We start from the raw sequence: 27647 nt of genomic DNA, 5'->3' as shown, positions 1-27647 counted from the left end.
TAGTGAAGAACCCAGAGGCCATGGTCAGCCCCTTCAGCACAGCACACAACTCATTCTCAAAAAAGGACTAGTGGCTCTTAAAGGGGCCACACTGTATATTACTACTCTAATAGAGTGCAGTATAAAACCTAAATCACTACAACCTGTGTCTCTCAAGTAACAGGATCAAATGTAGCTGAAAAGCCATTTACCATCTATATACACTTATATCACGCTATACAGTGTGTCATATTTATATGGCATAGTACTGTCATTGGTCAGCGAGGCAAAGATTCAGAGAACAGTTCCTGATTGGACACAACTGTGTGCAACACTGTGTCTAATGAGCCAACTAATCTCCTCTAAAGCCCACTTCACAATTGGAGAGGGCCTCCTTCAGAACACCTTCACTTCCTGTCTTTCAATGACCATATCCCAAATGGCACCCTATTCCCTATATCGTGCTCTTCTTTTGACCTGGCCAAAAGTAATGCACTACATAGGGAATAGGGTGCCATTTGGAATGTATCCCATATCTGGCTTAGCCTGGCATTGTCAGAGAGGCATTCAGAATGGTCTAGGGGTTCTTCCCCTCCACGCTTCATTAGTTGTAGGGTGAAGTTGCCCTTAGACCCGTTTTTCAAAGTCGGGGAGAACTGCAGGGAAAATAATTACGATTATTGTATGGGACGATATAGAAACGTTTTTGAGAAAGGTAATTTGAAAAACGCAATTTTATTGAGGAAATGTATTTATTGGTTTCTTCTCATTTTGGTAAGAGATGAAAATGCAATGAATTGAAGGTTATTTGTTTAAAATCGAAATGTACAGATTTTAAGGATGTCATTAGATTTGGGGTGGGATGGGATCGCAAGAATTTCTTGTGAATAAACGGGGCCCCCAAAAATTCTGGTGGAAAAAAATGGGGAAAAGTTTTAATACCACTCCCCTAGACAATTAGGTGGCCATGATGGTATGAGGGCCATATTGGGAATTTAGCCAGGACACCAGGGTTAACACCCCTACTCTTACAATAAGTGCCATGGTATCTTTAGTGACCACAGAGAGTCAGGACACCAGTTTAACGTCCCATCCAAAAGACAGCACCTTACACAGGGCAATGTCCACAATCATGGCTCTGGTGCATTGGGATCTTTTTTGGGGACCAGAGTGCCTCCTACTGGCCCTCCAACAACACTTACAGAAGCATCTGGTCTCACATCCAGTGACTGACCAGAACCAACCCTGTTTAGCTTTAGAAGCAAGCCAGTAGTGGGATGCAGGGTGGTACATAGTTTTCACGTTATTTCAAGGAAATTAGGCTGAACCAACATGGAATAGACGTTGAATTGACGTCTGTGCCCAGTGGGAAGGGCTAATTGAGTAACTGTAAGTGACTGACATAACAGAGGGAAACGGCTGGTGTACTACCACATTTCTAAATTGCAACCGTATGTATTCTACTATTCTCAATAGTAACTCCCAACATTGTCTTTTTTTTTCTTTTTTTCCCCATGAGGCCCCCTGATGATGTGAGGACCCAGGCAATTGCAATATGACGCATTTCCATACAGGATTTAGCTAGTGGTCACTAGCTGGCACAGCCACAAAGTCCTTAAATCAGATTTTAAACCTAAACCTAACCTTGTAAGTAAGCATTTCACTGTAAGGTCTAAACCTGTTGTATTCGGCGCATGTGACAAATAAAATTTGATTTGAACCCTTAACATTAACCACACTGCTAACGCTAATGCAAGCGTTTCGCTACACTCGCAATAACTGCTAACCATGTGTATGTGACCAATACAATTTGATTATATTTGAATGCTGACATTAAATTTAAAAAGATATATAATTTTTGTTTTCATGAATTTTTAAGCTGGCCCATCTAGCGGAAATGCCTCCAGGGCAAGATTCATGACAAACGTCAACCTGCTGTGTCTGCATGCACGTGGGTGTGACTGCATGTGTTTTTTGGGACCTTAGAGAGAAAGAGAGAGCGAGGCAGTCTGTCTATTGGTCGGGTTACTAAGAGACCTGTCTGTTGCAGACATGGCCGTCGGTCATTATACTGATTCACAGAATCCTCCTCTCCCTCTGACTGACCAAACAAGGCTGTGAAATATTAATGAGTTGATTTAAATGACAAAAGGGTTGTGAAGTTGGGCAGGATCAAAGGCTTATGACACATGCCAGTTGTTAGGATTGTCACCAGCAGCTCTGTGATCTGTGGCCAGGGTGAGAGATAGGAGGGAACAATATCCAGAGCAACTTACATACATTTTCATACTTTTTTGTTGTTGCCATACTGGTCTCCCATGGGAATGCAACACACAACCCTGGCATTGCAAGCGCCATGTTCTACCAACTCAGCCACACGGGACAAGGATTGGAACAATTCCAACTAATCCTTAATTCAAACGGATCAAAAACCTGACGGCAGAAAAATAGACATATGTCTACTCCAAATGCTCTCTGTGGTATATCTCCTCCAAAATGGATTTGATACAAGGTGTTTCTGTTGAAATGGCAGAGGGGGGTACATGGGACAGCACCGGGGAAAGGGAATACTGTCTGTATTGAGGGTAATCGAGTTCCCACTTCCCTACATTCTCTACTCTGAGCTTGGACTTGAGTGCTCTGGCAAGCGAGGGAGACTTTCTTGAACAAGTGACAGCAGTACTGTTCAGTTATTGTAGCCAAGGGCCAGCTGGTATGTGGGCCTGTAAACGTCTAGGTCAAAGGTCACGATTCCTCAACTTTCCCTGGAGTGACTCTGACCCCTAATGAGGGAGTAGTGGCACCCAGCGCCATTCATAATTTAACTAGCTAGAGGAAACTGAGAGAAATGTTCAAAATAATAGCAAACAGAATCATAGGATAGGTCAAATTAAAGGGTGTGTGGAGCTAATGGTTTCAAATGATTAAAAAAAAAATGTCTTCCTCTTTTCCAGTTATTGTTTAGTCTTTGAGACATTCAATAAATGCAAAACATCTATTGGACAGTGTGCTCTGTCCTCATCGCTGTTTTAAAACGTGTTTTTTCCCTTGTTGACGGCGACACCTACTGTTGAGATGGGTGAAGTGCCTCTTGTCATTGTGATCTACAGAATACAGTATGTGCTGCAAAGCCCCATAGATATTGTGGTCTTATGGTTGACTCCATCCTTCGCCCCCTTAAAAGATGGGTTTATTTTTCTTGTGCATGAAAAATCTGTGTTGTAGTGATTATGTTATTTATATTATGCATCTCTTTTCATTTCTAACTAGATATACAGTAGAATAGAAAAATCTAAAATAATCTAATCTAAAATAATATAATACAAATATGAATCTGTTCTGGTGTAAGGTCAAGCAAGCACCAAATAAATAGACCTTAAAACAAGCAGAGCCAGAGAGAAACGGTGTCCTTGTTTCTCCAGCAATAGCACGTGGGCGTCAAAAGATAACAAAGGGATCCAACAGTTCAGGAACAGGCATCGTCAGCTTGTGCGCAGGAGTACCCCTTGCTGGACCCCTGCTGGCTTCCTCACCAATAGGCCTACCAATTTCACCAAAATGGTCATATCCCATTCTGTTGCAGATAGGGGGAGAGAGGGGGGCTAACCTGGGGTAAGTGCTTGCAGGGAGCAAAAGTACTATCAACTGCCAGCAGAGGAGGCACATACTGGTGAGCAGACACCCCTGTCTAGGATAGACGCAGTCTGCTTAAATGAAAAAGGACCCCTCCCTCACTGACGGATGCAGTGTGATGTAGGAATGTGGAAATATACTAGACCCAGTCATGAATAATCTATTTCCACACTCTTTCTCCTTTTTGACATTTAAAAAAAGGGAACATCCATTTTTGGACTTTTAAATGAGTTGAAATTGAATCCCAGATTGCCCCTTTAGTGCAATGATGAAGGAGCACGAGGAATGATCATTCCTAAACCGAACCACCATTACTACAGTGTCCGTCTGATTGAATGGGCAGACAGACACAATAGAGTGGTGAGAAGGAGCTCCGTGGACCCTTAGTGTCCGGAAGTAATTTAGCCATTCATTGTAATAACTGAGATCTGCAGAGTTGATATTTTCTTGAGTCAATAAACTTATGACATTCCTGGATTACTCATTATATTAAGAAAGTCAGATTTAATCAACAAATACAATGCATTCGGAAAGTATTCAGACCCCTTGACTTTTTCCACATTTTGTTACGTTACAACCTTATTCTAAAATGAATTAAATTGTGTTTTTTTTCTCATCAGTCTACACACAATATGCCATAATGACAAAGTAAAAAAAAAACTGAAATATGACATTTAAATAAGTATTCATAACCTTTACTCAGTACTTTGTTGAAGCACCTTTGGCAGCGATTTCAGCCTCGAGTCTTCCTGGGTATGACGCTACAAGCTTGGCACACCTGTATTTGGGGAGTTTCTCCCATTCTTCTCTGCAGATTCTCCCAAGCTCTGTCAGGTTGGATGAGGCACGACGCTGCACAGCTATTTTCAGGTCTCTCCAGAGATGTTCGATCAGGTTCAAGTCCGGGCTCTGGCTGGGCCACTCAAGGACATTCAGGCGTAGGATTGGCTGGACATTTCGGAACTGTGATAAGGGGCATCTTCTCCCCACTTGGTCATGGGTATGCAGTGATATTGCCAACACAGCCAGATTAATCGAGTCTTGTACCCTTAAAAATCTATATAAAAAAATGGTTATTTATATATTTTATTCCCTTTTTTTCCTCCTCTGACGAGGAACAGATCTCAGGAAGGGTACCAAAACATTTCTGCAGCACTGAAGGTCCCCAAGAACACAGTGGCCTCCATCATTCTTAAATGGAAGAAGTTTGGAAGAGACTCTTCCTAGAGCTGGCCGCCCTAGAGCTGGCCGCCCGGCCAAAATGAGCAATCGAGGGAGAAGGGCCTTGGTCAGGGAGGTTACCAAGAACCCAATGGTCACGCTGACAGAGCTCCTCTGTGGAGATGGGAGAACCTTCCAAAAGGTTTCTCCCATTTCTCCCATTCCACCAATCAGGCCTTTATGGTAGAGTGGCAAGACGGAAGCCACTCCTCAGTAAAAAGCCCATGACAGCCCACTTGGAGTTTTCCAAAAGGCACCTAAAGGACTCAGACCATGAGAAACAAGATTCTCTGGTCTGATGAAACCAAGATTGAAGTCAGCATCATTAGGGTTTGGCCGAGGTAAGCCATCATTGTAAATAAGAATTTGTTCTTAACTGACATGCCTAGTTAAATAAAAGTTAAATAAAATTAAAATACAAAGTATGGTCTAATATACCATGGCTTTCAGACAATCAGCATTCAGGGCTCGAACCAGGTTTAAAATTGTAATTATAAACTGGGTGGTTCAAGCCCTGAATGCTGATTGGCTGATAGCCGTGGTATGAGACCGTATACCAGAGGTATGACAAAACATTTATTTTTACGGCTCTAATTACGTTGGAAACCAGTTTATAATAGCAATAAGGCACCTCGGGGGTTTGTGGTATATTGCGTCGTGCCTATGAACAGTCCTTAGCCGTGGTATATTGGCCATATACCACATCTCCGCAGGCCTTATTGCTTAAATAAATCCCCTTTGTGCATGTACATATCTATAGATAAATCCAACAGGTGAGTTTGAGTGATGAAAGTTGGACAAAGGATCTTGAAATCTCTGAGCAAGAAACACTTGGACGAACATAAAGAAAATAATGATAATCTATTTTTGGGCAATTGTGCTGTTATTATGTGCCAGATGTTAAGACTACAAACCGGGGAAAAGGGTGAGAAGAGGAGATGGTGGGACCATTTGGTGGCACGAATATGTAGTGGGAGGCGGTGAAAAAGTTATGGCTCCTGTACACTAGCACGCGGTAAATTGCCACATGCCGCCCAGAGTGGCTCACTTGTGGGCGTGCTGGCAGCATACGGCAGCATATAGCAGCACGTTCAATTGTGCGTCAATAATTCAGCATAGCAAGTTTGTATGGTTTGGTTATTAAATGGGTAAATAGTTTAATCCATTCTCCATTTCATGAATTTATTCAAGGGTAAAAATTAATATGTTCTAAAACGCTCTGGTGACAAACACACTTCGCTTCCCTGTTTCCAATCGTCCACATGGCTGGGAGAACCTATTCAAGTTAGTAAATACATTTAGAAAATGTAAAAAAAAACGATGTACTATTAGCTAACTAGCTACAGTGCAGGATAACTCAAATGAGCTGCTAACGTAGCTAGCTAGCTATCTATCTATCTAGCCAACTTTACATGCTGTATAGATAGCTAGCTAAGTTAATTAAATATCACCAGCTACCTAACTTCATATTAGCTAGCTTTCTTGATGTATTTATCATTGTAAAAACTACAAATGCATTTGTAGGTAGCTAGCTGACAGCCATGGAGGAGGGTGAAAGGATAGTAGCCCCAACTGTCAAAGTGAGAGAGTAGGCTATTCTGGATAGGGCAGGTACTTTTGTGTAGTTCCAGTCCCTAGAAGTGAGGACGGATATAATACTAACATAATATTCAGTGCGGTCCGTCCAATTTGAGCATAATGAAGTCTGTTTCTTGCGAGGTTCTCCGTCCTCAGATATAAAGAACTGTGAAAGCCTATCTGCAAATGAAGAGGTCCCAATGAAGAGCAGTGATTCTCAGTCCTGGGGACACAAAGGGGTGTAAATTTTTGTTTTGCCTTAGCACTACACAGCCAATTTACATTTTAGTAATTTAGCAGACGCTCTTATCCAGAGCAACTTACAGTAGTGAGTACATACATTTCATACATTTTTTCTCTGTACTGGTCCCCCATGGGAATCGAACCCACAACCCTGGCATTGCAAACACCATGCTCTACCAACTGAGCCACACGGGACCAATTCAAATGATGAACTCATCAAGCGGTATTTATGTATTCATTTGGGATGCTATCCTTGATATGATCCTGCTATTGTCACATGCATCTATCTATCTATCTATCTATCTATCTATCTATCTATCCAATGTTATCATGATTTGTTATAAGGGATATTATACTTTAGTAATCCACAATGACCTGGTGATGTAAAAGTCTAATAATGATATTATCTTCCATATTCCTACATTGTAACTGGAGATTCCTTCAAAATGATTGCCTACAGTTACCGTGTAGTAGGGCACTGCACGGTTGGTTGACCAGGGCCAATTCAGGTGCGTGAAGGCTACCTGTGTCCTTCATAACTTCATGAGGATGGACACGAGAACCAGGTGGGGATCTGCAGCTCACCGCCATGTGCCAGAGGAGAAGTCTGCTGCTCTGCAGGATGTGTCAAGGATGGGGTCCAACAACGCAGCAAGAGAGGCAATCCGTGTGCCGGAGATCTTCACCTCCTACTTCTTCGAAGAGGGTGTTGTTCCCTGTACAACCAAAGGCTCTTTATAAGCCATCCACATTGCAATAAGAGTATTATTCCATTTACAGTGTATTGCAAAATTATTCATCCCCCTTTTGGACACTACAGTGAAAATGGTTAACTTTGTTAAAACAAGGCCCCTGAACTCTTGTGTATTTTCTGCACTATGCAATGATATGGGCAGAGACCATGTAACGCTTTTACAGCATACAGAAGTGCTGTGGTTATCAAGGGGCAAAGTATTGACACGTTTTTTTTTTAATTGAGAGATGAGCCTAAAGTTTTCTTTACTGACCATCATTTTCACCTGTCTGACCGCTTGCATGATGACGAGTTCCTCACACGACTGGCCTCTCTGGGTGATGTTTTTTCTCACCTGAATGATCTGAATCTAGGATTACAAGGACTCTCCGCAACTATATTCAATGTGTGGGACAAAATTGAGGCTATGATTAAGAAGTTGGAGCTTTTTTCTGTCTGCATTAACAAGGACAACACACAGATCTTTCCATCATTGTATGATTGTTTTGTGTGCAAATTAACTCAAGCTTACGGACAATGTCAAATGTGATATAGAGAAGCACCTGAGTGAGTTGGGTGCGCAATTACGCAGGTACTTTCCCGAAACGGATGACACAAATAACTGGATTCGTTATCCCTTGCATGCCCTGCCTCCAGTCCACTTACTGATATCTGAACAAGAGAGTCTAATCTAAATTGCGACAAGCGGTTCTGTGAAAATTTCATTTAATCAGAAGCCACTGCCAGATTTCTGGATAGAGCTGCGCTCAGAGTTTCTTTCCTTGGCAAATTGCGCTGTTAAGACACTGATGCCCTTTGCAACCACGCCCCGACAGTTGAAGTCGGAAGTTTACATACACTTAGGCTGGAGTCATTAAAACTCGTTTTTCAACCACTCCATACATTTCTTGTTAACAAACTATAGTTTTGGCAAGTCGGTTAGGACATCTACTTTGTGCATGACACAAGTCATTTTTCCAACAATTGTTTACAGACAGATTATTTCACTTATAATTCACTGTATCACAATTCCAGTGGGTCAGATGTTTACATACACCAAGTTGACTGTGCCTTTTAAACAGCTTGGAAAATTCCAGAAAAGAATGCCATGGCTTTAGAAGCTTCTGATAGGTTAATTGACACCATTTGAGTCAATTGGAGGTGTACCTGTGGATGTATTTCAAGGCCTACCTTCAAACTCAGTGCCTCTTTGCTAGACATCATGGGAAAATCAAAATAAATCACCTGAAACCTCAAAAAAATTGTAGACCTCCACAAGTCTGGTTCAATTTCCAAATGCCTGAAGGTACCACGTTCATCTGTACAAACAATAGTACGCAAGTATAAACACCATGGGACCACGCAGCCGTCATACCGCTCAGGAAGGTGACGCGTTCTGTCTCCTAGAGATTAACGTACTTTGGTGTGATAAGTGCAAATCAATCCCAGAACAACAGCAAAGGACATTGTGAAGATGCTGGAGGAAACAGGTACAAAAGTATCTATATCCACAGTAAAACGAGTCCTATATCGACATAACCTGAAAGGCCGCTCAGCAAGGAAGAAGCCGCTGCTCCAAAACGGCCATAAAAAAGCCAGACTATGGTTTGCAACTGCACATGGGGACAAAGATCGTACTTTTTGGAGAAATGTCCTCTGGTCTGATGAAACAAAAATAGAACTGTTTGGCCATAATTACCATTGTTATGTTTGGAGGAAAAAGGGGGATGCTTGCAAGCCGAAGAACACCATCCCAACCGTGGGAGATATATATATATATATATGGCTCAAAAAAATAAAGGGAACACTTAAACAACACAATGTAACTCCAAGTCAATCACACTTCTGTGAAATCAAACTGTCTACTTAGGAAGCAACACTGATTGTCACGTCCTGACCAGCAGAGGGCGTATTGCTTAGTCTAGGTCAGGATGTGGCAGGGGGTTTGTGTTTGTTAAATGTTGGGTTGTGATTGGGACTTCCAATTGAAGGCAGGTGTGTATAGTTGCCTTTGATTGGAAGTCCTATATAGGTGTGTGTGTTTGTCTTTGGGGTTGTGGGGAATTGTTCTGTGTTGAGCCTATGCTTTGCCAGACTGTTGGTTGTTCGTTCATTCTCGTGAGTTCTTTGTTATTTTGGGTGTTCGTTTTTGATAGTTAATAAAAGTCAAGATGAGCCTGCACATACCTGCTGCGTTTTGGTCCTCTTCTCTCCAGTACGACATTTTTAAGGATGAGTACGACTTATTTTATGACAGAATTCCCCACCGAAAACAGACCAAGCAGCAGAGGAAGGAGAGGCACCAGGAGAAGGACTCATGGACTTTGGAGAAGATGGAGAGGATCGTTCAGGATTCCTGGAGATGGGAGGAATTACTGGACGAAGGTGATCCATGGGCTCAAGCTGGGGAGTATCGCCGCCCGCAGTGGGAGATCGAGGCAGCGAGAGCTGAGAGGTGCTGGTACGAGGCAAGGGAGCGCAACGGACACGGGAGGCAGCCCCACAATTTTTTTGGGGGGGGCACACGCTGAGATTGGCGGAGTCAGGTGGTAGACCTAAGCCAACTCCCCGTGCTTACCGGAAGCAGTGTGGTACTGGTAAGACACCGTGTTATGCTGTGGAGCGCACGGTGTCCCCAGTGCGCGTTCAAAGCCCGGTGCGCTACATACCAGCCCCCCGCAAGTGCCATGCGAGTGCAGGCATCGAGCCAGGGCGGATGGTGCCAGCTCAGCGCGTCTGGTCTCCAGTGCGCCTCCTCGGTCCAGCTTATCCTGCGCCGGCGTTGTGCACTGTGTCTCCAGAGCGCTGGGAGGGTCCAGTTCGCCCAATGCCTGCTCTCCGCCCGTGCCAGGCCAAAGTGGGCATTCAGCCTGGAGTGTGGGTAAAGAGTGTCCGTACCAGAACTCCAGTGCTCCCCCACAGCCCGGTTTATCCTGTGCCTCCTCCTCGGACCAGGCCTCCAGTGGGTCTCCCCATCCTGGTCCATCCTGTGCCACCTCCCAGGGCCAGGCCTCCAGTGGGTCTCCCCATCCTGGTCCATCCTGTGCCACCTCCCAGGGCCAGGCCTCCAGTGGGTCTCCCCATCCTGGTCCATCCTGTGCCACCTCCCAGGGCCAGGCCTCCAGTGGGTCTCCCCATCCTGGTCCATCCTGTGCCACCTCCCAGGGCCAGGCCTCCAGTGGGTCTCCCCATCCTGGTCCATCGTGTGCCACCTCCCAGGACTAGGCCTCCAGTGGGTCTCCCCATCCTGGTCCATCCTGTGCCACCTCCCAGGGCCAGGCCTCCAGTGGGTCTCCCCATCCTGGTCCATCGTGTGCCACCTCCCAGGACTAGGCCTCCAGTGGGTCTCACCAGTCCAGAGCTGCCCGCCAGTCAACAGTCGTCGTCAGAGCTGCCCGCCAGTCAACAGTCGTCGTCAGAGCTGCCCGCCAGTCAACAGTCGTCGTCAGAGCTGCCCGCCAGTCAACAGTCGTCGTCAGAGCTGCCCGCCAGTCAACAGTCGTCGTCAGAGCTGCCCGCCAGTCAACAGTCGTCAGAGAGGCCAGACTGCGCTGACCTGCCGGAGTGGCCAGACTGCGCTGACCTGCCGGAGTGGCCAGACTGCGCTGACCTGCCGGAGTGGCCAGACTGCGCTGACCTGCCGGAGTGGCCAGACTGCGCTGACCTGCCGGAGTGGCCAGACTGCGCTGACCTGCCGGAGTGGCCAGACTGCGCTGACCTGCCGGAGTGGCCAGACTGCGCTGAACTGCCGGAGTGGCCAGACTGCGCTGACCTGCCGGAGTGGCCAGACTGCGCTGACCTGCCGGAGTGGCCAGACTGCGCTGACCTGCCGGAGTGGCCAGACTGCGCTGACCTGCCGGAGTGGCCAGACTGCGCTGACCTGCCGGAGTGGCCAGACTGCGCTGACCTGCCGGAGTGGCCAGACTGCGCTGAACTGCCGGAGTGGCCAGACTGCGCTGAACTGCCGGAGTGGCCAGACTGCGCTGAACTGCCGGAGTGGCCAGACTGTCCCCAGTTGCCAGACTGCCCAGACTGTCCCCAGTTGCCAGACTGCCCAGACTGTCCCGAGCTGCCAGAGTGGCCCGACTGCCTGGAACGGCCTGCACCTGAGCCACCTCCAGGATAGGTGGGTTGGGGAGGGAGGGTGTAGCACAGTGCCGTCGTTGACGGCAGCCACCCTCCCTTCCCTCCCTTATGGTTTAGGGGTTATTGTTTGTTGGGTTTTTGTTGGGGTATTGGGGATTTTCTTGTTTTTCTTTTTTAGGTGCATCCTGGAGTCTGCACCTTGAGGGGGGGGTACTGTCACGTCCTGACCAGCAGAGGGCGTATTGCTTAGTCTAGGTCAGGATGTGGCAGGGGGTTTGTGTTTGTTAAATGTTGGGTTGATGATTGGGACTTCCAATTGAAGGCAGGTGTGTATAGTTGCCTTTGATTGGAAGTCCTATATAGGTGTGTGTGTTTGTCTTTGGGGTTGTGGGGAATTGTTCTGTGTTGAGCCTATGCTTTGCCAGACTGTTGGTTGTTCGTTCATTCTCGTGAGTTCTTTGTTATTTTGGGTGTTCATTTTTGATAGTTAATAAAAGTCAAGATGAGCCTGCACATACCTGCTGCGTTTTGGTCCTCTTCTCTCCAGTACGACATTTTTAAGGATGAGTACGACTTATTTTATGACACTGATTGACAATAAATTTCACATGCTGTTGTGCAAATGGAATAGACAACAGGTGGAAATTATAGGCAATAAGCAAGACACCCCCAATAAAGGAGTGGTTCTGCAGGTGGTGACCATAGACCACTTCTCAGTTCCTATGCTTCCTGGCTGATGTTTTGGTCACTTTTAAATGCTGGCGGTGCTTTCACTCTAGTGGTAGCATGAGACGGAGTCTACAACCCACACAAGTGGCTCAGGTAGTGCAGCTCATCCAGGATAGCACATCAATGCGAGCTGTGGCAAGAAGGTTTGCTGTGTCTGTCAGCGTAGTGTCCAGAGCATGGAGGCGCTACCAGGAGACAGGCCAGTACATCAGGAGACGTGGAGGAGGCCGTAGGAGGGCAACAACCCAGCAACAGGACTGCAACCTCCGCCTTTGTGCAAGGAGGAGCAGGAGGAGCACTGCCAGAGCCCTGCAAAATGACCTCCGGCAGGCCACAAATGTGCATGTGTCTGCTCAAACGGTCAGAAACAGACTCCATGAGGGTGGTATGAGGGCCCGACGTCCACAGGTGGGGGTTGTGCTTACAGCCCAACACCGTGCAGGACGTTTGGCATTTGCCAGAGAACACCAAGATTAGCAAACTCGCCACTGGCGCCCTGTGCTCTTCACAGATGAAAGCAGGTTCACACTGAGCACGTGACAGACGTGACAGAGTCTGGAGACGCCGTGGAGAACGTTCTGCTGGCTGCAACATCCTCCAGCATGACTGGTTTGGCGGTGGGTCAGTCATGGTGTGGGGTGGCATTTCTTTGGGGGGCCGCACAGCCCTCCATGTGCTCACCAGAGGTAGCCTGACTGCCATTAGGTACCGAGATGAGATCCTCAGACCCCTTGTGAGACCATATGCTGGTGCGGTTGCCACCTCATCAGGAGCATGCCCAGGCATTGTAGGGAGGTCATACAGGCACGTGGAGGCCACACACACTACGGAGCCTCATTTTGACTTGTTTTAAGGACATTACATCAAAGTTAGATCAGCCTGTAGTGTGGTTTTACACTTTAATTTTGAGTGTCACTCCAAATCCAGACCTCCATGGGTTGATAAATTGGATTTCCATTGATTATTTTTGTGTGATTTTGTTGTCAGCACATTCAACTATGTAAAGAAAAAAGTATTTAATAAGATTATTTATTTCATTCAGATCTAGGATGTGTTGTTTAAGTGTTCCCTTTGCTTTTTTGAGCAGTGTATATACACAACATATTTATTTTATCAAATGGTAGCCTACAATGGCATATAAAATAATAGGCTACTTGATGGCCAACAGAGGCAAATGTATCATTTCTCCACATTTAATGTCAGTTTCATTGAGGACTTTTCCCCATTAAAAGAACCACGCAAGGGAGTTCCATAACTTCCATTTCAAATTTCCACTCGGGCAGCCCCCGAGACCCAATAACTGAGCATGCATTAAAAAAAACTTCGCTTGATACCGTTGTCTTTAAGCAAAGTCAACATTAGAATGCAGTTTAAACCACCTCCGAGCTTATGTATGTAATGCCCCAAAGTAGTTTCCAGTTGGAAATAGGCCTCTCCATAAATGACTGACTCTCTAAATAACCAACCTACAACTGGTATAAAGTTGTCACGACGTACTGCTCCCTCTAGTTTACGTGCCTCAGCCAATAGCTATAGTGCTCTCAAAACACACACACACACACCCACCCCCCTCCGGCCAACCGGAACTCCCCACCAATCACTCAGCAACAGCCTGCTTTCACTGCCTGACAATCAGCAGCAGGTCGCAGTGAAATCTTTTTGGATGAGAAATGCCATGGCGAGGTCGTTTTTATGCCCTATATCAGGAGCTGGCGGAAAATAAGTTTGCTTAAAACAATTCAGAGACTGCAACGAATACATAAGAATGACACACGTATAAGGAGAGCGAATCAATATTACAATCCTGAAATCAGCTGCAACTGTCAATGTGAAAACAAAAGCTTAAAACGATGTTTGAGATAACTTTGAATCCAGAAAATTAATGGTGAAGTCGCTTCCGGACACGGCTTCCTCGCCACTCTATTCTTATGTAAACACTAGCGAGAGACACTGAGCACACAGAAGACCATGTTGAGCATACTGCAGCACAGTTTAATCAATTCATCATCATTAGTTATACTGCGAGGGGTCATCAATGACGACACTGTCAAAATCCCAGTCTAAACAGAGAACATATCCAATATCTGGTGGATAAATATTCCAAATTGAACAGGCTAGAATTAAATCGTTCCAAATCTATCGTAATCTATTCACAACTATAAAAGTCCTGGTTTCCAGTATGCAGCCATAAACTAAATGTGATTCCGAGACGCCAATGCCAACTCGCTGAATAACGATTGGTTTTACTTGACAGCGCTGCTCAAAGTGCCGTTGTAGCACTGTAACAATAAACTGATCAAAGAAACGGGAAAATCCATACCCAGTCTGGCCAAAGCCAGTCTCTCAATACACCCGCTTTGTCTACATTTTCCAAGCATTCACTAGAGAAAGGCAACAATGAGAAGAGAGAAAGAAAGGAGAATGAGAGAAAGAATGAAAGAGAGAAAGGTGTCAGAGAGGGAGAAATAGGGGGAACATAAAAGATTTCTTCCAGAAAGTGCTGACACTTGTTTTACAGTATGGTGCTCCCTTCACATACACAGAATGTTAGAGAGTACACACAAACTCCTTCATGTTATTGTCACAGTTGGGGTGCGAGAGGGGGAACTGACCGAGGGGACAGGAAGAAACAAGTGTATGGAATAAAGTCTGTAGCTGCAGATTTGTAATAGTCAGACTGGTACAAACTGGAATTCAAGTTGCACAGAAAATACTTGCATAGTAATAGAATATTATATATTAGCATAAGGTAGTCATAGGTAGTAGGATAGTAATAGAATATATATTATCAAACTCCATTAGGATAAAAAACTTGATGACACGCAGGAAAAGTATCATTCTATGCAGAGTAAGCATAGGCCTAATACTATTAACAGGTGAATGATTGCATGCATTGATAGCCAGTATAAAAGTCTAGCAAATCATCATTCCAGGGGTGGTTTCAGGACCTGACCTGCTACAGATTTGGGACTAGTTTAGAATAAGACTTTGGTTGCCACGGGAGTTATTTGGAACAAAGCATCTTTATCCAGAGAGCATTTACGGTTGAGCTCCTTGGCAGTTGCCCCCTTGCACTGAAAGGGAACATTGTGAGAGTGGATGGAGACTCTGTCCGCAGCCTCACAATGAGCTGAGTTTCCTTGCAGCCTTAGGCGGGCAGCAACACTCAACACACTGCAGGAAGGCTTCTGGATAATACCTGAGGGCATTTCCTGTTTGCTGTCACCATAGCAACCACGTGTCCTACCTTTCCGTTACAGGTAGGGACTTAAACTGGAGCCAATGAGAAACTGGGACAATGTGGAAATATTGCAGTCGCTTTATTCTAACTGTAACAGTAGCTGCTGGTTTAGTGCCAATGTAGACTACATCAAGTCAAAACTTGAGATGGGTGTTGAGCGAAACCACATATCTGGCTCTGCATAGGCAGAGCCAGATATGTGGCTCTGTAAAGCCCATAGTGGAGAGATACAGTAGCTATAGACGGAGACATGGCTAAAGTCAGAAGTCGGGTGCATCCCATTCCTATATTGTGCCCTACTTTTGACCAGGTCCCATGGGACGCAACTGTACAGTCCAGTCCCACCCCTCCCCTACAGGACCTCAGAGCAGCACTGTGTTGCTGGGTTAGCCCAGTACAGTACACTGATCCACAGTGAAACGCAGAATCATAGACAGTCAGCCATCATGAATGTACCAGACCCAGCCAGGTATCTCATCTCAGAAAAATAGTATTGGGAATATTCTGAATATGCACTGGCAACCCTCTCCTCTCGCTACAGAAAGTCTCCCCTCCCCCTCTGTACTGTAGCCTAGTCTGCATAAAGCTATCCAGCCCATTAGCCCTGATCCTTCAGCACCATTCTGCCCAGGCCGGATGGAAGAGGGAGCAGACAGAACAAGGACAGGGTTGAGTCCCAATGGAACCCTATTCCCATTGGGTTCTGGTCAAAAGTAGTGCACTATGTAGGGAATAGGGTGCTATTTGGGATGCAACCCAGGATCAGAAGGAGGCCTTTTATCAGACTGTTCCCAGTCCAGGATACACTCCAAAAAAATGCTGTGTTGTTTGGATGACCCAACTGCTGGGTTGTAGGCATTCAGTCACTTAGTTGGGTTGTTTTCTTTAAAAAGAGCAAGGTTAGGTTGTTTTCTTTAAAAAGAGCAAGGTTGGGTTGTTGATGCATGACACAGTGGGTCAGATCAGAAGACTGGAGGAGTGGCTTCGTTGGGGGCATTCCAGCACATCTGTTCTGTTGTATTGTTATCAACTGTTAAGGTTGAACACTTCTGTAGTTTAATGAGGCTTACACAAGTGTATGAGTTAAGAGCCTATGCTTATCCCAATGTTGGGATAGTGATCACTTTGTAATTTTTTAAATAACATTATTATTTACATATTGTGGTAGAATACCCTAGAGATCAAGGACTAGGCTACATGTGACAAAATATTAAAGGAAAGTAGAAATTTGTAGTATACAAACATAACATGATCAACAGGAATTACATTTACTTTCACGGGTGGCCAAAAATAACCACCTGAAAGCCACACCCATAATAAGCCACGCCTCCTGAAAATAACCTATGGATTACATTAAAAAAGACCCAGCCTGAAAGTGAATAAAAACCCAATTGATGGTTAAATTAACCTGTTTGGATAATCCCAACATGTTGGGTTATTCACAGAACCCAAATGGCTGGGTCAAAATAACCCAGCGTGTGTTCTGTCCAATATTTACCCAGCACTGGGTTACCAAATAACCCAAATCTAGAAAAACTGAAGAGAGACAACATCAGTGGAAGGTATACGAAATAAACTGATTGAGTCTATGATTAAAGTATCTGGGTTAATTCACCATGCCAAAATGGGACATTGAGGAGGAAATGGGGTGAAATGAACTGGAAACAAACGGGTCAGACAGGACTGACGTTGGTTCCCCAATCCAGCTCTAATGCTGCATGTGCTTGAGACCCAAAGATGCTCATTAAAATGTTGCAAATCTTGCTCAACATGCACTGTCTGAGTCTGACAGTATTGAATATTACATCATCTCAAAAAAGGTTATTGATGGGTTCTATGTCCGGGGTGAGCATGATATGTGTAACCATTTTATTTTGCATATCAGAAGGGTTCTTTACTGCTGTGATGGTTGTGAAGAACCATCCTGTTCTTTCCCTCTACACCATGTTTTCCTTTATGCCATGAAATGCTACACTGTTAAAACGTTCCTGTAATTTGATGGTACTCTACAGCCCTTATGGTACTCACGTGATCTTATGTGAAGTTAATGTAATAACATGTGACAACATGAAACTACACATGAAAACGTGGTCACGTGAAGTGTTCCAAAAACACATGATTTCACATTTCAAATTTCATGTGAAATCATGTGATTTTTCTGTAAGGTAGGCTACTGGTTGCAGTGAAAGTATGGTAAACAACAAGCTACTAAATGTTCTGTATTTGTTCCAACCATCAGTGGAAGTGTTTTACCAGTTTGAGTCATTGATGGATATCTTGTCAAAGGTTGAGCACCTTTTAACACTGTCAGTTCTGCAATCTTTGTAAGAACATGTGACAATAAAGATATTAAGTTTTAAGAGGTTACTGTGCATTTCACAGTAACTTAATGGCAGTTAGTTGCCTGGTAGTTATTGTAAAATTCCCAGTAACTTAATAGCCAGTAACTTACTGTACTTTCATGTATCTTTTCTGATTATTATTATATTTTTGATTTAATGATCCGGAAAACAATGCATTGGCAAGGCAATTCAAGCAAAGCCAATATGCAGTGATAATGTATTGGGCCTATAGCCAACTGCACAAACATCATTGCTATAGTACTGTTTTAATAGGTTAATGTTGCATAGGTTTGTTTTTTAAGTCATGTTGAAAACAATTCTGAGCGGTAGATCTCGGCTTGCATTTTGACTCAGAAAAGGTTGGTGACCACAGCCCTAGGGCCTACAGGGACAAAATGAAGAACCCTTTTCTGGTACTAATTAGCTATTTTTATGAGAGAGTACTGTACAGAAACTGCATTCCGTCGGTGCTGGTTGGCCTTAGAAAAGATGTGACAAATACCACACCCACCATCAACATAACTCAAACCAAATTACAAATCACCCTTACCGCCGGCATCAATCCATGCAGCTGCTGCTGGCCATATCTGGATGGTTTTCATTTGCAACTCGGCTGCACTGCACACTGTCTGGCTGCACACTCTTTCTGGATGCATGGCTCTGGGGGACATGGCAGTGACGCAGTACTGAGCGTTTGCATTTAAATAGGTCAGCCTTGGTGAACCCAGACAGGCTGTCTCAGACAGAAAACCCGGCAACTTTTTGCTTACTTTTTTTTATTTTATCTGAAAGGTATTTCTGGCAACAAGACCTGTACTTTTATTTCTGCCAACCAACCCAGTCATCATTGCAGTAATGTGTTTAAAAGTCCAGCCAACCCCTCAGTATAAACTTACCCTTTCATCTTACCAGCTTTGGCACCCATTAAATCATGAACATTAATGAACATTCTATTGTTGTTGTCCGACAAACTTGTCCTTGTCATTTTGAAAAAGTATAGCCTAAACACAAAAACGGCAGTCTGCATAGCCGTAATGCTGAAGAGGCTTTGGCACACATTACACTCTGACAGGTACTGTGCTTACTGAAACTGCCAAAGTTATCTAATCGTGATATGTTAACTGAGTTGAGGTGAGTGCTGCTCATCCTCTTTAGTCAAGTTGGCTCTATTAGCACTAATTAGAAAATGTTGCATGTTATGTAGCTTAACAAGTGGATTGTTTTACTCTTCTCTTGCTTAGTAGCCTACTCCCTACCAAAAGCCTGTGACTTGTCTGATAATCAGTCAATGTGATTTTGTTTCACTGAATCTCTTCTGTAAAGGTTAATTGGTCTCTGGCTGGGCAATTAAGTACGTGGAGGTGGTAGCTCATTAATTTGTTTGCTCATCTATCAATGATCAGAAACATGCAATAAATCAAGTCTAGGCCTATTATTTTCTATCGTATCGTATCATCAACAAGGCAGTTAACCCACAGTTCCCCGGTAGGCTGTCATTGTAAATAAGAATTTGTTCTTAACTGACTTGCCTAGTTAAATAAAGGTTAATAAAAATAAAAAAATTAAAAATTGGTACACAACCTTCACCACAGTGTTCTCCACTCTATATAATATATGTTTATAGATGTGTTGTTTATTTGATGTATTGCTAAAATAAAGGTTCAATAAAACAAGTATTACACTTGAGTTCTTACTGATAAAAAAAAAAAAAAACTTCAATAGTGGTAAAGACTGACTTCAAAGAGACCACATTCAAGTCCTCCATCCTCCACTTAGTCTGACTGCTGCTCTCTCTGGCTCCACAACAAATCCCCGCCTGGCCATCTAGAGGTGTGAATACCCAGCCAGCCTACAAGTAGAGGATGGTAAGTGCCTTACAGCAGAAAGAGACTTGGGACCAGCAGCACAATCTTGTGTTCTAAATACTGTAATTGTAAATAGTGTGTACATTTTTTTATATATATTTTTTTACTTTGTGTGGTTTGTTCACTTATGACATTAGATCAGTGTTGGCTGCTAACTTGGCCCTTATCTTAAATATTTCACTTCTGTGGAGACATTGGATCAGCATTCTTGTCGCGTTTCCTGTTAGTACATTTTATGTAGGGAGGCTAATGATCCATAATGTATGACATTCCTGGGGGTGTGTAAACTATTATTTTTTATTAGCATAGCATTTTTGTATGTTTTCTATAGTTATGTTCTTGAAAATGTATCAATTTATCAATTTGGCCACTTGGAGGCCACTTGGGTACATTTGGGCAAATCATGAAGGACACATGGGTGACTTCATACATGTAGCTTGCTCATTCTTGACGTTATCAGTCTGAAACGTTGCACATACACTGTTGCCCTCTTGTGGACACCATCTAAATTACCTCCAGCTTCCTAGCTGAATATGTGGTGACTTTTCTCTTGCATTTCAATGGTTGTTTTTTTCTTTGTATTTTCTTTTACCAGATGTAATGTGTTCTATTCTCCTACATTAATTTCACATTTCCACAAACTTCAAAGTTTTTCCTTTCAAATGGTATCAAGAATATGCATATCCTTGCTTCAATGCCTGAGCCACGGGCAGTTAGATTTGGGTACGTCATTTTAGATGAAACTTTTTTTTAAAAGGGGTTGATCCTTAAGAGGTTTTAAGTCATTTTTTGGGGTATCTGTACTTTACTTACGTATCTGTACTTTACTTTACTATTAATATTTTTGACAACTTTTACTTCACTACATTCCTAAAGAAAATTCTGTACTTTTTTACTCCATACATTTTCCCTGCCACCCAAAAGTACTCTTTAAATTTTTAATGCTTAGCAGGACAAAAAAAATTGTCCAATTCGCACACTTATCAAGAGAACACCCCGGTCATCCCTACTGCCTCTGATCTGGCGGTCTCACTAAACACAAATGCTTTGTTTTTAAATGATGTCTGAGTGTTAGAGGGTGACCCTGGCTATCCGTAAATTTCAAAAACAAGAAAATGGTGCCGTCTGGTTTGCTTAATATAAGGAATTTTAAAATATTCATACTTTTACTTCTACTTTTGATACTTAAGTACATTTTAGCAATTACATTTACTTTTGATACGTAAGTATATTTAAAACCAAATACTTTTAGACTTACTTTTAGAGAAATACTTCTTACCTACTTTTACTTTAGACATTGTCTATTAAGGTATCTTTACTTTTACTCAAGTATGAGAATTTAGAACATTTTGCACCACTGCCTGTGAGTGTGCAAAGAGACAAGGTAAACTCGGTCTGTGTAGCTATTTTATTATCTATTTATCAGTTGTATTGCTTGGGGATAGAAGCTGTTCAAGAGGCTGTTGGTGTCAGACTTGATGAACCGGTACCTATTGCCGTGCGGCAGCAGAGAAAATAGTCTATGGCCCGTTTCCTGTAGTCCACGATCAGCTCCTTGGTCTTGCTGACGTTGAGGTTGTTGTTCCGACACCACACTGCCAGGTCACTGACCTCCTCCGTACAGGCTGACTCATCGTCGCCGGTGATCAGGCCTACCACAGTCGTGTTATCAGCAAACTTGATAATGGTGTTGGAGTCGTGCGTGGCCACGCAGTCGTGGGTGAACAGGGAGTACAGGAGGGGACTAAGCACACACCCTGTGGGGCCCCTGTGTTGAGGATCAGTGTGGTAGAGGTGATGTTACCTACCTCTAGCACCTGGTTTCGGCCCGTCAGGAAGTCCAGAATCCAGTTGCAGAGGGAGGTGTTCAGACCCAGAGTCCTAAGCTTGGTGACAAGCTTGGAGGGGAGAATGGTGTTGAACGCTTAGCTGTAGTCAATGAACAGCATTCTGTTTGAGAGGCTGCCATAACCAGCCTATCAAAGTACTTCATGATTACAGAAGTGAGCGCTACAGGGCGGTAATCATAGTGTCAGGAAGCCTTAGAGTTCTGAGGAACAGGGATGATTGTGGTCATCTTAAAACATGTGGGGATTACAGACTGGGACAAGGAGATGTTGAAAATGACCGTGCATATGCCTGCCAGCTGTTCTGTGCATGCTCTGAGAATGCACCCTGGAATACCGCCGGGGCCCGCGGCCTTGCTGGTGTTGACCTGATTAAAGACCCATCTCACGTCGGCGTCGGAAAGCGAGATCACCCAGTCCTCTGGGTCGGTGACGGCCCTCACACCCGGCTCAATGTTGTTGTTGTCAAAGCGTGCATAAAATGCATTGAGTTCGTCTGATAGAGAGGCATTGTTGGGCAGATCACGGTTGGGTCTTCCTTTGCAGTTCGTAATGGACTGTAGCCTCTGCCACATGTGACGGGTGTTGGAGCCTGTGTAATATGATTCCACCTTATTCCTATATTGTCCTTTAGCTTGTTTGATGACTCTGCGGAGGTCATAGCGGGCCTTCTTGTACTTATTCATGTCTTCGGGCCGTAGCATCAGGGTTGTCTACGATAGCTCTGTGTGCTGTAGCCCTGCTCTTTAGAGCGTTGGGCCAGTAACCAAAATGTCAGAATCCTCGAGCCGACTAGGTGAAAAGATCTGTCAATGTGCCCTTGAGCAAGGCACTTAACCTTAATTGCTCCTGTAAATTGCTCTGGATAAGAGCATCTGCTAAAATGACAAAAATTTAAAGAAATGCCACATACAGTATGGGAGCCGGGTCGTTCCATGAAAAAAGTGCCTTTTGCGTAGAAAGTGTACCAATATTGGATTTGAAAAGCAAGTTATATTAAATGTAGTGCCCTTTAATATTGACCACATGGATAATTCAATAAATCCGATTTTTTATATTAATAAAGGCTTGCTAAAGTGTCAAAATTCAGTAGTTTGACATGTCCCTCCGTCAACCCTTTGTCACTTCTAGGAAGATTTTAACCCACTTAATCCTGTGCGGTAAGACTTCCTTTTAAAAATATTTTTGTTAAAAGAAACATTGGAACATCCAATAGTCAAATCATAGAGTAAATGCAGTTGAGCTGGTTTTACTCTTTTTGGCCATTTGCTGGTGTTTTGTGGTGGAAAACTGAGCAGGTCGATAACACGTCAATCCTGTGTTAGACAGGAAAGAAATGCTTTAACAATCGCATTTTTTGCAATCAATTGCCACTCCCTGTTGCACACAACAAGCTTTCATTCACCCTGTCACAAGGGGATTTATGGCTGATTGAAAAATGTATTATCAACCCTGTTACGGTTAACCTTTTTTCACTTAATAGGCACTTACTATAGTAATTTTTGTATTGAACCTCTTGAGATTCTGCTCTTTATGACAGAATGTTAAAATTAGGTTACACTTCTTAAAAAGGCACCTAATTCGTGGAAAGACCCCTCCTGTATTGTATAATGTTGACTTGCACACTATTCTAGCATGTCATTTTTTCTGTACATTCAAACTTTCAGTGAGTTTAGCATTTCTTATCAAGTCCAAGTCTACCAAGCCAATACTGTAGCTCGTTTCCTAGGTAACAAAAGCTTGGCCCTTCTTTCATATGCCCAGGGCTTTCCTTGCCAGCCAAATAAGGAAGTGCTCATTGTCCAGTTCTCCCTGCAAGTAATCCTAAACACAAAAGCCATGGACCATTCAATAGGGTTACCTAATATTTGGGGAGAGGGGTCCAAATGTGTCCAAGTTTTAACTGAGGGCCTATGGCAAAGCTTCAAAGACTTGCAAAGGCACCTAGACCCATGTTATCCAAGGTCATTGCAGAATCTGAAATGCCTTGAACCGGATGACAGAAAGTGGGTCAAGATATTACCAATACTGTACTTACATTCAAGTACAGTATAAGCCATGTTCTGAAGAAGTTCTGCTGTGAAGCCAAACCATTAGTCATGAGCTAAAATAAAACTATGGGCCCTCGACCAAAACTTTCCTCCTCCATCTCTCTTGTTGGAAAGATGGGTCATCTGTCTACCGGTATTCTGGATTCAACAGAACAGAGGGAGAGAGGGAGGGAGGGAGAGATGGAAAGAGGGAAGGAGCGAGAGGGAGATGTAGAGGGATTCTATTAATGTTCAAGCATCCAGTACAGTGAAAAGAAAGCAGCTACTCCATCAGGCCTCTTGAGGTGTGACAGTCCCATGCATACAAATAGGACTTTATCTCTCTCCGCAGACTTTTAACAGGGTGCAGCAGGGTGGATCATCTGACTCCCTCTCTCAGGGCTCGAGGTAGAGGCTGCCCCTAACTACAGATCTAGGATCAGTTTACCCTACTCACAGCCCTTAGCTTAAACATTAGGTGGATGTAAAAAGATCTGCTCACAAACTGGTCTGTACCAATGACTGCTGCTGACTCTCGGGGGTCATGTCTAGCCTATACAGTGACATCACACGCCACAACTTCCACGCCTCTTCTGTACATAGACAACAACACGTAAACCAAACTTAAATCATCTTTCAAAAGTTTGTGCTTTATGCTGCAGCCTTGGTGTGAGGTTTTTGCCCTCCCACTCTTAGGCCACATTAGCCGTTGCAACTAATTTTCCAATGAAAACTTTTCAGCAGCTCCACACATTGCAAGGTGAAATGCTGACTCTGCACTAGGGACAGTACAGAAGCCACACATTCCAACCGGGTTAAAGCATGGAAATCCACTGTTGTTTTTTGTCTTGATGGAATCTAAGCACAAGGGAAGAATGGAATGCCGAGCATACATATCACCAAAATGCATTGGATTGAAAACTTCATCACGACCACAGCAGTTGTTTCTAATAACATATAATATGTTAGGATAGTGAATTATAAAGCTTTAAACAAATAGCCCTCTAACTTACATGCTTTGCAGCAAAATAGGACACATAATCATCAATACAAATGCCACCACTACATTCAGAGCCACAGATCTAGTTGACAGTGTTTTGCTAAAAGACCAAGTGAAAGTGCCACATACAGTACCAGTCAAAAGTTTGGATACACCTACCCATTCAAAGATTTGTCTTTATTTTTTCTATTTTCTACATTGTAGAATAATTGTGAAGACCTCACAACTATGAAATAACACATATGGAATCATGTAGTAACCCAAAAAAAGTGTTCAACAAATCAAAATATATTTTATATTTGAGATTCTTCAAAGTAGCCACCCTTTGCATTAATGACAGCTTTGCACAGTCTAAACGTGTACTGCATCTCACACAGCTACTCCTAGCACTAGTCTCACAGTGAGTATTAACATTACAACTAATCAAGACCCCAAAATACAGTAGATATAGATAGGAGCTTGATTCTGTGCTCCTGCCCTTTTCATGAGATCCTGCTATGCATCGATGCAGAAGGCTTCTGAGGCCAGAATGCTATAGTGCATTCCACATGTCCCTGTCTCTGCAAACACCACTGAGCCACAGGCAAAGGAAAGGCCCACATCATAGGCAGCTTGCAGCACCTTAATTGGGGAGGGCGGGCTCATAGTAATGGCGGGAATGGAATGAATGGTATCAAATACATCAAACATGTGGTTTCCATGTGTTTGATACCATTCCATTCACTCTTCTCCAGCCATTATTATGAGCCTTCATCCCCTACCAGTCTACTGTGGCCTACATTGAGGCCTACTGAACTACCACCCCCTTACATCACTAAACCAACACAATCCTAACAGGATAAAGAGACACACTTGCAAATAAAGGTTGAATATATGTTCTAATATATTGTTCTAGTATATTGTCTTATATTGTCTCCCCCCCAAAAAATTGGTCTACCATTACAGCTGAGAAACATATCCACCAACGATAAAGAACTTGATGATAAGCTTGGGATAATTCTCAGAGCAGTGGGTTCAATAAGGCTGCTTACCGACCCATAGTGGTCCCACTTTACATTCAATTCCCAAAAACCACAAAGGCAGTTTAGGTACAGTGAAATTACAATTATTAAACAGTACTCAATACTTACAACTGTCGCCCGTTTGTGGTATACACACTTTCAAGCATTTGCAAATGAGGATAATTAAATATTCTAATCTAAAACAATAATTACATAGTGAGTGAGTGGGTGGGTGTGAAGCCACAATTGGGGTTTGTTTACAAATCTTATGTTAAAGGCCCAGAGTAGTCTGTTTTTCCTGTGTTGTGTATCATATTGTACAACAGCTGATGGAACTAACAATGGAAAAGTGTTATTTAACTAGGCAAGTCTGTATTTTCAACCAGTACCTATCAATCTACACAGGACCTTCTGTAGTGGTTTGCATGGGCAGGAGTTTCGGCATGCCTGGTGACATCACCATACAGTAAATTGGTTAATAAATCAATAACAGAGATAGTTCCAAACCTCTCTGCCAATAACAGATCGTTTTCAGTTCTCTTCCCCACTCACACAGTCCGAGCTAAATTCTTGCTTTGAGAAATAGTTTTTAGTTAAAAAGAGATTTGTCAGTTTTAATGTAAAACTATTACAGCAAGGCACTTAATTGTTAACCAGAAATGATTTGATATTGGTATAAAAACGGCAGCATTCGGGCCTTTATTATACAATTATTTGTGTATTGTATAATTGCACAACCTACAAACTAACTATTAATGTAGCTACCATGTAAATAGGTTTTAGGACACTTGATGTAACGTGGGAATTGTAGTCATACAACACAACAAATAGGCTAAAGTCCATGTCAATTTCATCTAGCCTAATTCATAGCCATAGGGCATAGGCAGAAGAGAGCAGTGAATGAGAGTAATTTCACACGTTTGTTGTTCTACATGCGTCAAACAGAGAAGGGGAGTGTTGTCTCGTCTGTCGGTCTACTCTCGATTCGGATACAGTGTGCATCCACCTTATTTCTAATCAAGTGTCTGTTTCTCACACAAGTCAAGGTTAACAAGCCGGCCGTGTCTGCAGTGGGTGAAAACGGCGAGGGGTGGAGGTTCAAGGGAGGGGTGAGTAGTCTTGAAAAACCGAACGTAGTCACTGTGTTGCCTATAGTCGGGTTTTCGAGACTAAGGCGGGGTGAGGTGCAATTATTGTATAGCCTGGCCTGCTGTATAATGATGATGCATACATACACCCATATTTTCAAGTTGGTTACATGCGGTAGGATTGTCAATCAATAACATACAAACATAGGCTTTTCGTGGAATAATGATGGAAATGAAAGGGTAGATTAAACAATTCATCATAAAAAAAAGATTTTCAAATTCACAATCAACTAGACCCAGTCGAAAACTACTGTGCGCACTAATCCGGCTGGCAATATGCCTTCTGGTGCCGTGGGTTTGGCAACGCAGAATGAGTTCTATAATGGTGGAAAATAAATTATTCTCACTATGCAGGGTGAGCACATAGTATAACAGAAAACAGATGTCAAGACAATACAACAAAAAGTGTGCTGCGGGCACAACTCTTACCTTTCTCTCCATTGCTGAGATCCAGTCTGTGCACTCCAAGCAAACTGAAATAATGTTCCTGAAGATCTGTGCGGTGTTCACTCCTCAACTTCCACACCGCTACTCTATCACTCCCCCATTAGGTAGACTGGTACATCGGCAACTGTAGACACAGTAGGGGATGGAGCGGGGTCTGGTGAAGCTTAGTTCGTTTCAAGAAGCGCAGGCGCGGGGTCTGCTGGAGATAAAATATAATAAAAAATTGCGACTAGCAGGGAGGGAGTGTCATCAAATTACCGCTTTTGCCGTTGACACACACACACTGTCTGCCCACTAAAATATTTCACAAGAGATGTAAACCGTTAGGGAATGTTAGTCTCTTAATGCAAATGGTTTAATGAAAAAGGCACAAAGGATGACGAGCTGTCTGTAGCGCGTTTTTTGAAAGATGCAGTGGAAATTATACTTAAACGATTTTACTGAGTTATAATTCATATAATGAAATCAGTCAATTTAAATAAATAAATAAATAATGCCCTAATCTATGTATTTTCCATGAATGG

General features: G+C 43.4%; 1 protein-coding gene across 2 annotated transcripts in view; it reads right to left on the bottom strand.

Moving 5' to 3' along the window:
* The window catches only part of LOC106578675 (SWI/SNF-related matrix-associated actin-dependent regulator of chromatin subfamily D member 3), a 62305-nt gene extending 34984 nt beyond the window's left edge, over positions 1-27321 (bottom strand). For both annotated transcript variants that reach the window (XM_014157755.2, XM_045702199.1), the window contains exon 1: positions 27106-27321. In XM_014157755.2, coding sequence (XP_014013230.1) covers positions 27106-27117 — 12 coding nt within the window. In that variant the 5' untranslated portion in view covers positions 27118-27321. The remainder of the gene's footprint in view (positions 1-27105) is intronic.
* Positions 27322-27647: the final 326 nt, after the last annotated feature.

Source organism: Salmo salar, chromosome ssa19 (genome assembly GCF_905237065.1).
Source record: "Salmo salar chromosome ssa19, Ssal_v3.1, whole genome shotgun sequence".
NCBI lineage: Eukaryota > Metazoa > Chordata > Actinopteri > Salmoniformes > Salmonidae > Salmo > Salmo salar.
The sequence above is the reverse complement of the archived record's forward strand: the minus strand, read 5'-3'. Positions and strand labels throughout refer to the sequence as shown.